Source organism: Spodoptera frugiperda, chromosome 2, assembly GCF_023101765.2.
Source record: "Spodoptera frugiperda isolate SF20-4 chromosome 2, AGI-APGP_CSIRO_Sfru_2.0, whole genome shotgun sequence".
NCBI lineage: Eukaryota > Metazoa > Arthropoda > Insecta > Lepidoptera > Noctuidae > Spodoptera > Spodoptera frugiperda.
The window spans coordinates 10,917,263-10,935,611 of NC_064213.1; the positions used below are offsets into that span (position 1 = coordinate 10,917,263).

General features: G+C 40.1%; 2 protein-coding genes across 3 annotated transcripts; one reads left to right on the forward strand and one right to left on the reverse strand.

The window, feature by feature from the left end:
* The first annotated feature begins 120 nt into the window (after nt 1-120).
* Nucleotides 121-7,832, forward strand: LOC118268960 (structural maintenance of chromosomes protein 1A). The gene is made up of 21 exons (XM_035583797.2): nt 121-360; nt 578-698; nt 843-942; nt 1,242-1,390; nt 1,586-1,754; nt 1,946-2,158; nt 2,393-2,644; nt 2,911-3,069; nt 3,223-3,330; nt 3,665-3,826; nt 4,109-4,237; nt 4,377-4,459; nt 4,584-5,517; nt 5,622-5,744; nt 5,826-5,935; nt 6,051-6,195; nt 6,434-6,538; nt 6,627-6,701; nt 6,871-7,049; nt 7,312-7,489; nt 7,623-7,832. The coding sequence occupies exons 1-21, from the start codon at nt 249-251 to the stop codon at nt 7,680-7,682; spliced, it is 3,666 nt and encodes a 1,221-aa protein (XP_035439690.1). The 5' UTR covers nt 121-248; the 3' UTR covers nt 7,683-7,832.
* Nucleotides 7,833-8,114: 282 nt separating this feature from the next.
* On the reverse strand, nt 8,115-18,197 carry LOC118269293 (rab GTPase-binding effector protein 1). Of its 2 annotated transcripts, XM_035584331.2 has the most exons (14): nt 17,970-18,197; nt 17,776-17,889; nt 16,113-16,250; nt 14,720-14,823; nt 12,862-12,945; nt 12,349-12,453; nt 12,046-12,100; nt 11,664-11,779; nt 10,883-11,115; nt 10,531-10,624; nt 10,143-10,318; nt 9,665-9,884; nt 9,209-9,319; nt 8,115-9,065 (listed from the first exon to the last, which is right to left on the reverse strand). In XM_035584331.2, the coding sequence occupies exons 1-14, from the start codon at nt 18,016-18,018 to the stop codon at nt 8,898-8,900; spliced, it is 1,767 nt and encodes a 588-aa protein (XP_035440224.2). In that variant the 5' UTR covers nt 18,019-18,197; the 3' UTR covers nt 8,115-8,897. The 2 variants fall into 2 exon arrangements, with proteins under 2 accessions (XP_035440224.2, XP_035440225.2); XM_035584332.2 differs by lacking the exon at nt 17,776-17,889 and having other exon boundaries at nt 17,970-18,180.
* Between the last annotated feature and the right edge of the window lie 152 nt (nt 18,198-18,349).

Genomic DNA, 18,349 nt, shown 5'->3' on the forward strand with positions numbered 1-18,349 from the left:
TATTTGTTGCAAAATATCAAGGCCCCTTGTAATGCTCTACTATTTACAAAAGGAATACGAATTCGACTAATAATTTTACGGTTTTTGTAGTAAAGGGTACATCCCTAGTTTAAAGATGGCTGACATTTGTTTGACAGCGACAATAGTATTGTTGATGTGACGATGTTTGGCGCTAATAATTTATTTTTATGTTAAACTTGGCGTAATATTATTGAATGGTCGTTTCAAATTAATTATCAGAAGCCAAAATGCCGGCGTTTCTCAAATATATTGATATGGAAAACTTCAAGTCCTATCGGGGCCACCACCGAATAGGACCTCTGAAATCTTTTACCGCGGTGGTAGGGCCCAATGGATCAGGTAAGGAAAACTATAAATCTCTATTTAAATTCATTAATTTTAGCTTCATATTAATGGTTTTCGAAATTGTTTGGAAACATAATTATGTACGTGTCATATACTGACCCCTTTGTATCAGTTTGACTTGGTTTACTCTTATTTAGATGATGGATGCTAGGATGCAACTGATGCAGCTACAAATCATTATAACTTAAGTAACAATATTATTACCCTACAGGCAAGTCCAACTTCATGGACGCTGTAAGTTTTGTGATGGGTGAAAAGACTTCTCTACTCCGTGTGAAACGTCTCAGTGATCTGATACATGGAGCCTCAATCAACAAACCAGTATCCAGAAGGTAATGGTTTAATAACATCTACCTCAAATTAAATATTGCTTCCTAAATTGAAATTTGTACTTTAATATTGTTTCTTGTTTTTTTTTTTATTATTTTCATTGGTTTTTATGATTGGGTTGCTAATATTAGTGTTTTATGTTACAGTGCATCAGTGACAGCTACATTTATCCTCGAGGACATGACAGAGAAACAGTTCCAGAGATCAGTTATTGGACAGTCTTCCGAACACAAGATTGATGGACAGGTGAGACATTCTTTTATGATGATGTCTCTAAATTCAGTTTAGGGTATATATTAAAGTCATGCATTTTTTATTGTGTTTTTAAAGTAATTGATACTTTCGTATTTTTCTTATTATTTTTAGTTTTTAGGGTTACATACCCAAAGGTATGATTGGAAACAAGACTTCATTTTTATGGTTATCATACTATCACAAGAAAATAATAATTTTCTGTTATTTTTATACATTCTTTATTAATAGGTTTTGTATATCTACAAGTACTAAAACAATGTCAACTAATATTGTACATGTTTTGTCCACAGTCTGTATCCACATCACAGTACCTGAGTGAGCTGGAGAAGCTGGGTATCAATGTGAAGGCCAAGAACTTCCTGGTGTTCCAGGGAGCTGTCGAGAGCATTGCCATGAAGAACCCTAAGGAGAGGACTGCACTCTTTGAGGAAATCAGTGGGTAAGTGGGAACTATGTCAACAATACTGCTTAGTTTAGGAGATAGTATGTTGTTGACAGAAGTGTGCTTTAAAAATATTCTACAAGTGCTGTACTGTTTCATATTATTGTTATTCTTATTGTCACATAACTTAAATAAGTTGTTCCTTGTGGCTTGTTGAATTGTAAAAACTGACAAAACCTTCCCATTTACCAGGTCTGGAGTTCTGAAGGAACAGTATGAACACTGTCGTGGGGAAGTGAACCGTGCTGATGAGGAAGCGCAATTCTCTTATCAGAAGAAAAAGGGAGTGGCTGCTGAGAGGAAGGAGGCCAAGTTTGAGAAGGAGGAGGCTGAGAAGTACACCAGGCTTAAGGAGGAACTGGTGAGTATTCTGATGGCTATAATAATCTTAATGATCAATTATAGAAAGCAATTGAGTATTAGCTACTGCTTGTGACCCACTTTTGTGGATTTAATTCATGTGACATGTAAATGTGAAATAGAAGCTAATCAAAGTAAATTATTCCCTTTTAATAATATTTCAAATATCTTAAATATATCTCTCATTTACAGCAAGAGCAAAAGATAGAATTGCAACTATACCATCTGTACCACAATGAGAAAGAGATCCAGTCGATGGAGGAAGATCTTCAGCACAAGCAGTCAGAGCTGACTAAGGTGGAGAAGAAGCGGCAGAAGCTGGAAGAAGTTCTAAAGGAGAAAAAGAAAGAGGCCGGAGTAGTGCAGAGAGAGACTGCCAAGATTGAGCAGGAGATTAGAGAAGTGGTCAGTATGATTTTTAACTAGGTTATTTATTCTTTGCTAGCTAGCTAGAGTATACTTTTCTTTTCCAAGTAGTCAGATAAACAACAGCAGTCTTCATCTAATTTTCAACGAAAATGTAAAATACATATAAGCACATAAGCTGGGAATAAAATATCATAGCACAAGTTACATTATTCTCCATCAGATCCCAAACTGAACAATACCAAAATATTAATTTATTTCACAAACCAACAGGAAGCCGAGATCTCAAAGAAGCGTCCAACATTCATAAAAGCGAAAGAGCGCGTGACCCACACGCAGAAGAAGTTGGAGAGTGCTCTGAAGACCCTGGAGCAGGCTCGCAAGGCCCACGAGGCGCACCAGGCTGACATCAAGAAGCTGGAGGACGAGCTGAAGCAGATTGAGGATCAGAAGGCGCAGTGGGAGCACTCCACACTTGGTACCACCCACGCTGGCCGCGCTGATGTGCATCTTGAGGAGGCACAGGTCAGTTACTTAAACTATTGTGTAAGACTACAGCATAAGTCACTTGAATAAACGCTAATGCGACCCGAACTCTACTTGACAACACTTTTCGATCGACCAAACTGTCGAGTATTGTTTTTAAAAATTCTCAGTGATACAAAATTATAATATTAATTTATTTATGATATGTGCAGCCCTCCCTATCCATTGGAGAAAAGATAGGCTTCAATTTAAGTGAAGCTTTAGGATTTTATTAATCTAACATTTTATTAACTTATCTCCCCTAGATCCGTGAGTACGAGGAGTTGAAAATGGAAGCGTCCCGCCAGGCGGCTCGCTACCTGCAGGAGCTGGACTCCGTCAACCGGGAGCAGAAGGCGGACCAGGACAGACTCGACAACGAGCTGCGCCGCAAGGGAGAGTTCGAGAACAAACATCGACAGAAGGTAAACACTAGCACTCGACTTTGAACTTTATCTCAAAGCTCATATGGACTATGGTTGGATATCTTTATTTGTATTATGTTAATTAGGGAGATATATCTTAATAATATAAAATGTTGTTGTGTCTGTATATAAATGTATGTCCAATACCAATAGGGTCACGAGAGAAACGAGGCTATGAAGCGTGTGGACAAGCTGAACGAGCACATCAAGAGTTCCGAACAGGCACTCGAGGAGCAGCGACGACTGCGCGCCGAGCTACAGGTCAGTTTATATTAACCTTTATTTTAATTTTAATAAATTCCATTGGCGTTTGAGGTGTCTATGATAGTGTGTTACGAACCGTAACACATACTATGCTGGATTATAAACCTCCTAAATATAAGAAAACTTGTCTTACCCTTCACAAGCAGTCGGGTTTCAGATTGCTCGCAGTCGTAGTTTTACGACAAGCGCAAGAAGAAAGGATGATGAATCCTTTAATTCATTATCCTTTATCTGGATGGATGATGAATGTATTCTACTACTACACCATTTCTGCACAGCACCGTGAATAGCGGAGGAAAGGGCTTAGTTATATGAGTGTCGGTATGTGCAGGCGGACGTGGGTTCGTGCCGGGGTCGCGCGGCGGAGCTGCAGTCGCAGCTGGAGGAGGTGGCGGCGGCGCTGGGCGACGCGCGCGTCGACAAGCACGAGGAGGCGCGCCGCAGGAAGAAGCAGGAGATCGTCGAGAGCTTCAAGAGGGATATCCCGGGCGTGGTAAGATACACACACTAATATGAAATTAGTTAAGCATTTGTCAATTACTACATATAATAGAAAAAAATATCTCTACCATAATATCATAAATCAAATCTGTTTATTAGTTTCATACTGAACCAAATGTGTATATTAGAAATTTTCAATAGTGAAAATAATATTAAACTTGTCCATATACCTACGAAAGATATTCACCGCGAACGAAGTCTCATAAAAATGCACTACATAGTTTGTTTTTTTCACATCTAACAAATACAAAATGTAAACGTTGTACTATTCCAGTACGACCGCATGATCAACATGTGCCAGCCGACCCACAAGCGCTACAACGTGGCCATCACCAAGGTGCTCGGCAAGTACATGGAAGCCATCGTTGTCGATACCGAGAAGACTGCCAGGAGGTGTATTCAGGTTAGACGTTTTTTTTTGTTTTAGACACTGCATCCAGGAACTTAGGTAACTAAACAATAGCCACATAGCATACAATGAGAGCTGAAAAATCATACTTTCCAGGGTTTCCAATATATTAAATCATGTGTTTTGTGTGCAGGTACTAAAAGAAAGGATGTTGGAGCCAGAAACATTTCTACCCCTGGATTACATTCAGGCTAAACCGCTGCGAGAAAGACTCAGGTATTTACTTTCAATTGTAATTTCATAAACATTTCCTTATTTACCATGTATACGACAATAAAATGCTGTGTGTCATGCTAATGTTCATTTGTTAAAATGACTAAACGCAAGCTATTCCACACAGGGACATAAAGGAGCCTAAGAACGTGAAATTATTGTTCGACGTGCTGCGGTACGAGCCGCCCGCCATCCACCGCGCCGTCCTGTTCGTCACCAACAACGCGCTCGTCTGCGAGACTCCAGAGGACGCCTCGCGGGTCGCCTACGATCTGGATCGCAGCAAGAACAGCAGATATGATGCACTGGCCCTCGACGGTACCTTCTACCAGAAGTCTGGTATCATCTCCGGAGGTTCTCTAGATTTAGCACGTAAAGCCAAGCGATGGGACGAGAAACATCTCTCACAACTTAAAGCCAAAAAAGAAAAATTGACAGAGGAACTTCGCGAGTCTATGAAGAAGTCTCGCAAGGAGTCTGAGCTGACGACAGTGGACTCCCAGATACGCGGGCTCGAGTCCCGGCTGAAGTACGCCATCACTGACAGAGATACTACGCTGAAACAAATCAAAGCGTTGGACGCAGAACTCGAAGAGTTCGAGAGGAAGATTGAGATGTTCGGGCCTCAGATAGAGGAGATCGAGCGCACGATCCACGCGCGCGACCTGAAGATCCAGGAGATCAAGGAGAACATGAACAACGTGGAGGACGTGGTGTTCCGCGGCTTCTGCAGGGACATCGGCGTCGCCAACATCCGGCAGTACGAGGAGCGCGAGCTGCGCGCCCAGCAGGAGCGCGCCAAGCGCCGCCTGGAGTTCGAGGCGCAGGTCGACCGCGTCACCTCCAACCTCGAGTTCGAGCGCAGCCGCGACACGCAGAAGAACGTCACGCGCTGGGAGCGAGCCGTGCAGGACGCAGAGGACGAACTCGAGGGCGGCCGACAGGCAGAGGCCAAGCAGAGGCAGGAGATCGACGCAGACCTACGCAAGGCCGAGACCCTTAAAGCCGAGCGCTCCGCTGCACGGACGCGACAGGATAATGCTGACGAACAAGTCAACAAGGTAACCAACAGCATTCAAATCAAACCTAATAATAGTGGTCTTCAACCAGATCTCTCTGAAAACTAATTAATCCAAAATACTCATTATCAATATTTACACGACAGGCCCGCAAGGAGTTGACCAACATCCAGAAAGATATCCAGACGATCCAGAAACAGACCTCCAGTATTGAGGCTCGCATCGAGAGCAAGCGCAGCGACCGACACAACATACTGCGACAGTGCAAGGTACACCAAACAACATGTAACTAATCGACGATACTAAAGAAATGTATTTTTTAATAATAAATTTTCCCGATTGATTCTTAGATCGACGACATAATAATCCCCCTGCTAGAGGGCAACTTAGAAGATACAGCGGACGGCGAGTCAGACCCGTCCTCCATGTCCACCACACAACAGTATAGGAAGGATTCCAGGTAACTAACCCACTACTATTACGCACATGTACGCAATAAAGCTATTTTACGTTACTTAATATAGAATATTAGATTCTTCTCTTATTATGTTATAAAATTCCATGACATGTCCCAGGATCCGCGTAGACTACAGCTCGTTATCAGAGAACCTGAAGGAGCTGGAGGAACCGGACGAGATCAAGCGCAAAGCGGACAAGATGCAGAAAGCCATCAACTCCCTACAGAACACTGTCGACAAGATACAGGCTCCCAACATGAGGGTAAGAGGAAACACCAACCCAGTTAACCGTTTTCCAAAATAAATATCGATTTGCAAACAGTGTCTATTTTGGACGTCACATTAAAATGATTGGACAGACCTCACGCTAGCTCTCATTATTCTCTCAACCAATGTTTTAGGCGTTATAACTGCCATTGGTCTTCTATAACCTACTAAAGGTAGATAAAGCATTTCATATAAGGCTATAGATCCATTAACTCATAAAAATATGTTTCCAGGCCATGCAAAAACTAAATGAAGTTCGAGAAAAAGTGAACGCTACGAACGAAGCATTCGTTGCAGCTAGGAAGAGGGCGCACAAAGCTAAACTAGCCTTCGAAAAGGTAAGAACACATTTATAAAATAGATTCCTGCCTTATGCCGTAGAATATAATAGAGACATCAATGTATTTATGTTTATTTTTATTCCAGGTAAAGAAAGAACGACATGACAAGTTCATGGAGTGCTTCGAACACGTCGCCAATGAAATTGATGCTATCTACAAGGTAAATTAATAAAAAATCAAGTACATATTCAAGTATTTATTGCATCCATAATTACACAGGTGTCTAGAAAATACAGTATTTATCTATCTCATCCTCCTATCCTAGTAAATGTAGTACTTTGTAGTGTGTAGTGTAATTTGTTTATTGTACATAACTTGTAACATTACAGGCTTTAGCAATGAACCAGTCGGCGCAGGCGTTCCTGGGTCCGGAGAACCCGGAGGAGCCGTACTTGGACGGCATCAACTACAACTGCGTGGCGCCGGGCAAGCGGTTCCAGCCCATGTCCAACCTCTCCGGAGGGGAGAAGACTGTCGCTGCACTCGCACTACTCTTCGCTATACATAGGTGAGCCACGTCTTAATGTCTGCAGTAACATTACATACGAGTTCATACCTTATTTAATGCCTGTATTTTACAAAGGCGTGCAACCCAAATTTCCAAGGCTGTCGGCCCTCTACTGATTTTTATTACAAATACTCTGTAATCCGCATTGAGCAAGTGTGGTGTCAATTAATGCTCAAACCTTATTCATGTGAAAAGAGACCTTTGGCCAGCAGTGGCCACTTACAAGCTGTGGATGACTGCAACCTATATTGTATTGTTCCAGCTACCAACCCGCTCCTTTCTTCTTGCTGGACGAGATAGACGCGGCGCTGGACAACACCAACATCGGCAAGGTGGCCTCCTACATCCGCTCCAAGAAAGGAAGCCTGCAAACTATTGTCATCTCACTCAAAGAGGAGTTCTACGGATGCGCAGACGCATTGGTCGGCATCTGCTCTGAGGTAAGACTTGCATATCATTCTACTACTGGTTATACTGTTCCAATGAACTTAAGCTTCAAGCCTTTGTAGTCAATATCTACTTTTTGTTTCATAATGTATCATTGCAATGATGTAATCTATTGTATTGTTCCAGCCGGCGGACTGCCTGGTCAGTGACGTGATGACGCTCAGCTTAGAGGATTACGAAGACTAATGATACATATTACTGACTTGATATGAACTTAATACATTTTAATAATACACATATTTTTATATTGATGTTTACTTCATTCCTTTATTATTGTCACATGTCGTCGCTATGACCTTCATAATAATATATTAAGTGTTAAGTTGACTTAGTAAATCGTTGTTTTATTTTATTCCCTGTGCACTAGTTTGCACTCGCACTCCTCTGACCCATTACACTGAGTGATCCGACGTTAACGATACGAAAACTATTACTTAATCATCATCAACCGAGAGACGTCCATTGCTGACCGAAGGCCTCCCCTTAAACTATTACTTACTAAAAAATAATTCAATACTTATTGTAAAATGGGTAGGAAAGGATTCACTTGACGTGAAGACTTTGTGTAGAGACGTATTTGGTGGTACGTTGGAATAGTGGTAATAAAACACAATTAAATCAATATGGAGCTCTTTTATTTACAATAAAATATTTTTATATTACAACTCTTAGCCTAAACTATCGCTAGATGTCATAACTTACTATCGAGTGCCAAGCGGCACACGTTATCACTTGTCGGTCGCACTCCGACCCCAGCGTCAACAGCCCGCCCGACAACCACTGCACCTCGCGAACGATGAAAGAGACAGTGGCTCGCACATCTCGAGATTTCTAATTCATTACGTAAGATCAGACTAATGCCGATATATGCCAGGCACCGTATGTAAAGATCTAAACTTTTGGGTTTTATACTAGCGTAGCGGACGCAAAACGAATACGTCGCGGTTGCGTAGCGAGGACACGCGTAGGCGTGGCATATGCGTTGTTTTGCGCGTAGCTAATCTTGTAGCGGTGTTCTCGCTGCGAAGCCGCGGCGTGTTAGTCCGAAGTTACTCTCAAACCACTAGTATGATACACCAGTCCTCACCCGTCGACGAACATAACAATAACCGATACATATTCTTATGTAACGTGTGTCTTTTATAACCAACACATCATATCCTATCTGGCTGTTGACTTCGTACCTCGTATCCTACCAACCGGGCGTCCCAACGACATAACTTAATAACTACCAGCTAGCTACACTTGTTCTACTATAGTCGCGACGAGGTGACACTTGGAACACTAGGTACTTAGCACGGGGCGCGCAACGTTTTGGACGACAGGCATCTCTTCAACATTTGATGGTAAGTATGTGCAAGATGGACGGTGCGGAGATGGCCCCTCGTGTGTGATGGAGTACTAGTCGGGCGAGCGCGGCGGGTCGGTGCTGAAGTAGGGCGCGGCGTGGGGCTGCAGTAACGTCCGGCAGACCGAGCACACGCGGGCGGGCGCGCCGCGCGGGCCCGCCGGCACGCTGTGGCACACGCACGACGCGCAGAAGATGCGCCCGCAGTGCCGGCAGTGCATCTGCACAAGACAAGATCAGTTACATATCTCCAATACAAGCAAAGCTTCAAATGTCGAATTTCTTCAATCGGTTTTCGACTTAGTTACAAAACAATGAACTTAAAAACTGATTGAAGATTCGACTAGCATAGATGTGTTCGTACCTTCTTCTTGTTGTTGGGTAGATGTGTGTGGCAGGAGGGACAGTCGTGCACATCGTCCTCGTGCTGCCATCGGACCTCCGTGTCGGCCTCGCGGATACGTTGCAGTTGTACCTACGACACGACAATATTATGTCAAACAACAACCATGTTTATATGTATATTAAGAAAAACTAATATTACCAACCATATAACTCTGATTAAGTATAAGTTGCTATTACTAACTAACCACCAATTTCATGCTTTCAACCCAACAATACATACATACATATCGTCACGCCTTTAATCCCCGAAGGGGTAGGCAGGGGTGCACATTATGGCTCGTTTAATGCCACTGTGGACACCCACTTTTCACAATTAATATTGTGAGTCCCATGTAATAGGTGGTGAGCCTATTGCGATTCAACCCAACAACACAACAACATCACCTAAAAACAAGTCAACAAGTATGGAAGTTACCTGCAGCGACTGCGAGAGCCTGACGAAGTCCTGCTGCACCTTCTCACTGTTATCCAGCTCCTGCTGCAGCACGGAGACGCGGGCGCGCACGTCGTGCAGCTCGGCCTGCAGGCGCCGCTTGTCCTCCAGCAGCCGCTCCGCCAGCTCGCTCGACTGCCGCAGCTTGTCGCCCAGCTCCTTCATCTGGGCTTGCTCGGTTTGCAGTCGGTCTACCTCGTCGCTACAAGTAGATAATAAATAAAATGACGTGTAATAATATGTAATTTATAAACAAAATACAGAAAGCATAAAATTCCGCAGTTTTTGTTAGACCTGTTATCTAACTTATTGAGTTTCTAACTAGCTGAGACAACTCTTAACATGCTTTTAGAGGTATAAAGGTGAAAATTTAGATCCGAACAGTGACACATAATTGAATAGTCCATTCCCGTCTTTACGCAACTCCTGTAGTTAAATATAATTATAAAGTGATACATACAGTGCCTCCTTGAGCTGTATTCTAAGCGTGGCTAGTTCAGCCTCCTGTCTCCGGAACAGGTCTCCGTGTTCCAGTAGTTGGGCCCTGAGGTCTCGCTCGGCGGCGGCCGCCTCCTCCCGGCCCAGTTGGCAGAATATCAACTGCTCACGGAGGCGGAGTGTGTGCATCTGTAGCTCCTGAAGATATCATGGTACATTATTAGAGGCTGGTAGTTAAACAAGGGTTCAAAATTATACGGGGATTGGCCGTTCGTTTTCGAGCTCGACCGGGGCCTTTAATCATGAATTATGAAGCCAATGTAAATAGCCCGTGTGAACGTTGTCTAATGTAGTATATCTGATGATATTATTGTTACAAGATAAAGTAGTGATGTTATAGTATTACTTACTTCTACATTGTCGGGTAAGTCTATTACTTCGTTCTGCATTTCAGCTGCTTTCTTCGTGTACTGACCAATCAGCATCGCGTTGTCTCTTTCTAAACTGTAGACAAAATAACAAATAAATAATTTAAAATCGACACCATACAATAACAGACGTTTTTTATAGATAAGGGGGCAAGCGAGCACTTTTATGGTTGATGCCCATGGGCGACGCTGATTTTTTTAACCCAACATCATAGATAGGAGTTGCAAGTACGTTGCCAGTTACAGGGGAGGAGGGGGGTTTGGGATTAAGTAATAAGGTTATATATAACAATTTCAACTATAACTTGAACATCAGTGAACATCAGGCACCAACCTATCAAGTTTCTTCTGCAGCGTCTCCCTGTCGACGGTGAGCTCGGTGACGAGCTGCAGCGCCCGCTGCTCGGCCTGCTCGGCCTGCTGCACGTGCAGCGCCAGCGTGTCGCCGGCGGCGCGCACGGCGGCCTGCAGCGCGTCCAGCTGGCCCGCGCTGGCCGACCGCTCCGACTGCCACGACCGCACCGTCTCGTCGTGCAGGGAACGGACGCCTTCTAGCTCGTCCGTCGCCTGGGGACAACGAAGAAGTCAACCATTTTATACGTCATAGATGGCGATATGGTGAATTTATTTCAAGTATAGCATGTCAGTAACATAAAACAAAAATTTAACAATCCTAAAATAGTATCGATAGTCTATTCATCACACAGAAAATTTAGAAATCCTTATTCTTTATTATTAACTAGCTACTACCGCGCGGTTTCACCCGCTCTGCTCGGCTCCTATTGGTCATAGCGCGATGTTTTATAGCCTATAGCCTTCCTCGATAAATGCACTATCCAACACTAAAAGAATTATTCAATTCGGACCAGTAGTTCCGGAGATTAGCACGTTCAAACAAACAAACAAACTCTTCAGCTTTATAATATTATAGTATAATAGTATATATAGTATAGAAGTATAGATAAATGGTACTTCAATTATGGTATGACAATAACATAAAATAGGAAAAACTGAACAATCCTAAAATTGTATCGAATCTATTCATCTCACCACAAAAGTTTTAAATGAAAATAAACTGTACTACATAAGCAATAAGGATCGTTTTACGATGATACCTGTTTGAGCGCGAGTTCCTTCATGTTGGCGCGGTCCCGTGCCTGCTCGGCCTTGGCCTGCTCCAGCACGAGCTGCTTCTCGTAGTTCACGCACATGTCGCACTGTCTGCTCGATTCTACCACACGTCAACGTCAAAGTTAGAAGCTTCTATTTACATACACGAGTGAATAGGTTGCTTATGGGCAGACGTGCTCCATCGTAGGCCGCATCATCACTTACCATCAGGCGAGATAGCGGCCAAACGTCGGCCCATTTAACATAAAAAAAATACGCAATCGTCCATAGAGATAGGAAGGAAAATGCAGATATAAAAAGTGTTCGTCCACTTCTTTACCCTTCATGGTCCACATACTACAAATAACACTAATTTCCAATATTTACCTGAATCTTGTTTGGCATCGCCACTGGGAGCCGCTGAGGCTGTTGCTTTCGCTTTCTGTAACCAACAAAATAATGAATTAAAGTACTCCAAGTCGAGTAAACTGCAGTATTTTGTATTATCCAAATAATCCAATAAATACTCTGTAGTCTGCACACATCTCTTGTCATCGGTTGTTAGAAAATTAACATGAAGTATGTATAATAGGATATTTACATATAAATATTTCTATGCATCGACAATAGATCTATATCCACTGCAATAGAGTTCAATTTCCTTTAACAACAAAGTAAAACAGTAGTTACCGCCAAAGCGTCCTGTAGCTGCGCGTCAGTGTCACGTAACTTGGTCTTCAGCGCTGAGATCTCCATCTCCAGAGGCTGGATGATGGACCGGAGCAGCTCCTCTTCCTATTGCAATAATAACGTTTTAATACTAATAACAAGTGGGATGTGAAGCTGCGTCTGCGCATGTATGACGACTGACTATCTATTGGTAAATTGATACTATGATAATTAATTAATTAATAGTTCAGTTATCACTGCATTCATCATATAGTTATTAATAGCATAATATATCTATTAAACAAACATTTGTATAAATGACGTATATAAATGAAAAAAAAAACTAATAATTATGTAACGCTTCAAGTTTTGATCTACAGGTACCTACTTAGGTACACTCCAAAATAACTTTCTTTAGTAGGAACTTTATAGTTTTGTAATTAAGTAGACAATCCATTAAGTAATCATCGATTAGAGAATACTTTTACACTAGTCTATATACATGAATGTAACCAACAAATAATAAGTACGTACTTTCCTAGGCTGCTGCTCCTCAGCATCAGCGCCGAGCTTCCTGGCGAGCGAGCGCACGAAGGTGGCCGGCGCCAGCGACACCTCCTGCCACACCGCGCGGGGGTTCAACAAGTGCTTCACGTCCATTACTATACACTACTTAATACTATGGACACTATACACTATTGTTGGCCCAGTCTTTTGTCACGTATTATTTTTGTATACAGTATAATTTTAATAGTTACTGTAGGTAATAGTATAGACTTGGTGTATCACTTGTAGTGTTATAAAGAAAACTACAATCATTGAAATTAATTTGAAGCTTTTTTAAATGAAAATGTTGATAGGAAAGACTCTACACTGAATTAAGCATACATATAGTTTTGCATTTGATTAATCTAGAAGAAAATTATAAAAGAGACACGATAATGTATCATTACTGCAGTTAATTTATAATACAAGTTAATTATGTTTAAATCACTAAGATTTTCGTCCTATTTTCACTCATGTAGCACAATATGAACCACGCGATTCCGAAACACTTGTATTCCTACTTTAATGTACTTGGTAGTCATTGGGCGATACTTATGCAAATCGCGGCGATAACTTAACAGCCGCGTAGTAAGTGCACGATATTGTAAGCGATACTCGGAATAAGTAACATCAAGCTACGGACCGGTTCGTGTGTTCATTCTAATGCTCTTCCTAAACATGTTTATTCAATTACAAGACTATACAACATGTGTTTTGTTTTTAAAAATAAGTGGATGTTTTGATTCTTTTTTATTTTGCTGTTACTAATATTGTTGACTTATAGGTATTAGGTTTTTATTAAAAGGTGTAAAGGTTCTTTCATGGCATTATTATTTGCAAGTAATAAGGATGGGGCATTCTTGAAACTAATCACTACTCTTGCTACCGTGAGAACCTCAAATGCTACAAACTACAGGAAACAACTAAGCTACTAACTGCAAACAAGAATATATGCGGGTGGATGTTTATGACCGATTTGTCTGCTCATGCTGTACATGTTGTGAGCATGGCGCTTGCAACAGTGCCGAAATATTGGAAACTCATAGACATAAATAAACATGGTAAATATCCCGTCTCAAGTTCTAATGATAGCGTTAGATTAAAAACTTAAAACAATGCTGCGAATGTCAGGCTTTTAGTCAAATCATTTTTTATTTTAATAGCACACTTACTTCTGCATTAGTTTCAAACAAACACACTCTGTATACAATATTTATGTCTATGTATCTACAACATACATACAGTTTGCACGCCTAAAGATACATAAGTAAACACGATCTACCTTTAAATGATAAAGAACAACATGAGGCAGTACTACCTCATGTCGAGGATAGCGATACATTATAGAACCGACCAAGTAACCTGCCAGCAAGATTCCGTGCGTGTTTTTGTAGAGCCGTCGGCACGATGGGTAAACTATTGTGTACTATGGACCACCCGCTGTTTATTAGTTTCGACATCTTTATTGCTTTAGTGGCAATTTGTGTAACAGGTCCAGAAAAAAATTTAAACATACAGTAATAACAATATTTTGTAATAGAGTTATAAGTAAATCTTTCTCAGAATTATCTGACAAAGATTTGACGTGTAAGGAGTATTGAAATTCAATGGATATCGACATTATAACACCAGTGTGCGGTGAACATGTATGTATGTTTGTTTAAGTGGTATAAAATATTTGTGTAAATTCAGATAGCGTGTGGGGACAAGACAAGGTCAGTAAATACGTTTTAGTAATTCACTTGTGTTTGAGTATATTTTTTCAATCTGTATGAAAAATATTGAAACTGTATTATAAATATTATAATGTCATCTTTTTAAAGTTTAAAATGCTGTGTTCACTAACCTGTTGTTGTTGTCTCATTTGGTTCAGATGCTGTTCCAGCTCCAGGTTCCTGACTCGCAGTCTTCTCACTTCTTCCGTGCCTGAAGACGAGGCCTCCACGGTCTCTGTTGGCAAAATGATAATATTTCACTTAGATACTTACTGTTGAGACGATGGAGCACAACTGCCTATGAGTAACTTAATCAATGTTAGAGACACGGAGAGAACTAGCAAACGAACCACCTGAAGATAAGTGATTATTGCCGTAAAACCAGATGAGCTTTAGATGCGTTGCAGACGTTTACACTTTTTTTTGGCTTTACAAGTCCTCAAGCTGCCTCTACTTATGCGTTAATAAGATGTGACATCTTTTAACCAACTTTGTAGTAATATAATATACATGTATGCAAGTACCTCTGGAGCCCCAAGCCAGGCAGAATGACTGCAACATGGTACAACCTCGCGCGTTCACACATTGCATAGTCACATAGTATATGAGGAAAATGGATTGACCAATTTGACTATCACATACTCATTTGACTATAATTAAAAAATATGCATGAAAGTTTGTTTACGAAAATTATTTGTGATATCTTATTTTTCACATGATCTGATAAGGGAGTAAATGAACAGACGCACAAATGGACACCAGCAACATCAAAGGAATTGAGTGAGAGTCTTGAAACTCCAAGAAAAGGGCGCATGGGATAATGAGATTTTTAATATTAGCAATCTCCAAATAATGTTTGTTTGGATTATTTTCACTTATTTTCTGGTTTAGTTGCTTGATGATAACAATAATATAATAATACTATTTATATGAGCAAACCCACAGGATTATTATAGTACATACCCAAAATCATTAATTATGTAGAAATTGATAAGCAAAAAGTTGTGCATGAATAGCCATCAACTTGAATTAATTAATGAGTACCACCATGTAGTGAGAGTAACTAAATCATTACAATCAGTTCACAGTCGGAATGATATCCTGTTTGCTATAGTAAAAATATTACAATGTGTGTAAATAATGATACAATTTTAAAAGAAATTGTAGTTGTTCACTTAAAACTAAGGTAAGTTTACTGTTCAACAGTAATTGTAAAATTATTGATACATTCAATTTAAGAATACTCATAGACCACAGTCTATGAGCACCCACTGGGTATGGTCATGCATGATATGGTATAAGGTATCTTTACCTTTATCGAAATAATAAGTTTTTACTGAAGTATTGCAGGGATTTATAGGACTTTACACTTCTTAAGTGCTAAGTTAGTATTAGGCCAGAGGTTTAAAAGATCACAATTAGAAATTTGCTATGATATTATGATGATATCATGCTAGCCCTAGCATGATATGGAGCCCTCCACTAATAGATAATGATATAATGATACAGTCAATCACTACATACCGCTAACAAGCATCTGCAAGCTCTGTATCTCGGACTTCTGGTTTTCACTGAGGGTCTGCAGCTGCTGCAGCTCCGCCCGGAGCCCCAGCACCTCCGACTCCAGCTGCTCCTTGTCCTGCAGCATCTTCCTCATGTCCTCTGTAAAGAGTTGGGTTCATTTATTCAAGTGGTCAGAATTATTAGAAATGTGTGAACATGCTGAACTTCCAAACCACTGCACCAAATTGAATAATTAGTGTCCAGAAAAATGTTATCTTCAATTTTCCAATATTCATATTGAGATATTAGAAATATTAAAATATCCATATTTTTGCTTATTAGAATTACTACCAACAATCCTATAAGACTGTATTTTTTCACTTTCTAATTAGATATGTCACTAATACTTTTGTCTAGCATATACTAATTAATTGATATTGCTTTAAATTATTCTACTTCTAATGATTCCACAAATTCCAACTTGTATTCTACCATTGTTTGCATCTAAGTGATAATAAGTCACATTGGAAAATGTGCCAATTTGTTCACACAATAACAAAGGCAAACTCCCAAAGAATGTTATGCCAATTATAGAACATTGTTTGAACATTGGTTCACTTCTAATAGGTAATTATTGAGATTAGTTTCATTGAAATACCTATGTGTATCCTGGCCTGTGATCAATTACTGTTACATAACATAACATAACATATTAACTATAATTATGTTGCTGGGTACTGCAGGATAACTGCTAGTTATCTATAAAAATATCAGTAGTGAACTATTTTTATTTGCATGTTGCATCAACATCAATGTAATGACTAAATACTGAAATTACATTTGAGAAATTAAAAACAATTTTGATTCATCTCTATTTTTAATATGGATGCATAATGGATAAATGCAATTGATAATAAAATTTTGTTATCATACCTAATCTAAGGACTTAAAATGTTGTATAAATTTTGGTTATTAAAATCAAATACAGTAAAATAAATAATTTTGTATTAGTGTCACCATCACCTAGCCCTCACAGACACAACAAGCAACCAATTAACTGCTAACAATAATATTTTCACAAAACCAATTATAAAAAAATCCTTTATACTTACCAAGTGACCATAAAACAATCACTTAAAAGTGTATGTTTTTACAAGTTTAGAGGTGAAAACACAACAACAACATATATTTTGTGTTGCATACAAGTGTTATGTAAAGTGGTAGCCGACTTTAAATCAGTCAGGTGGATAGTGCAGCATTCAGCTGAGCAGTGACTGGTAATCATTTGTACAGATGAATCAATAAGAGTTAGGTATGTTCATAAATGGAAACATGCAGGATGAATGCATAACAAACAAAATAATGCCGTTAGTGTGTTGTGTTGACATGACCTGCCACCTGGTGAGACAAACAACTTGTTTAGCAACAGAAACTACGTCACAACGACAGGGGTAATGCGACATACCAGGATGAAAACCACAACTCAACCAACCAACTATCAAACAAATGCCATAACAAAACGTAAGTATCCACAAACCAAAATATACTTCGAATGCATTGACATCTAGCCATTTTAAAAACAATGTTATCATGTGAATAATTGAAATTTCATGCAATGTACCAAACCAGAACCAAGTCTACGCTACACCCGCGCGGCCTACGCTGCTGATAACGGACAACGAACCTTCTTTTTGTAAGAACAACTCTTTCATTTTCGCTCGTTGCACATTAAATTCTTCTTCAAGTAATCGTCGCGTTTGGTCTGGGGACGGGCCGTTGCACTCTTCCGCGGCCTCCACTTGAAACAGAAACACCATTCAGTGCCTCTACGGAAACATTATCGCCTAAATTAACAAACAATTGAACAAAATAACACACCTTTTGCACTTTCAGCTATGTCGTTCGACATCTTGGACTGACTGTTCATTAACTTAAATTATTACTAATATGATACTAGTCTCCGAATTTTTAGCATTATTACACCAATTTAGCACTTGAAAAGTTTAGAAATTATGAATATTGCAGAGAAAAAAGAGATGAAATCATGAAAACTATTTGACGTTTTTCAGTTGACGTTTGACGTTATTGTGTTGACAGTTAAAAAAAATAAATGGTGCGTTCTATTTTTATTTTGATATTTTATTTATAGTCGCGTTCTTTTTTTTTAGCTTTTATAAATCTGCGTTTGGCCACCAAGCCACCAACCCGCTTTCTGCGATATTGGCGAAGCAAAGATGTGGCCGAAGAATTAGCACACA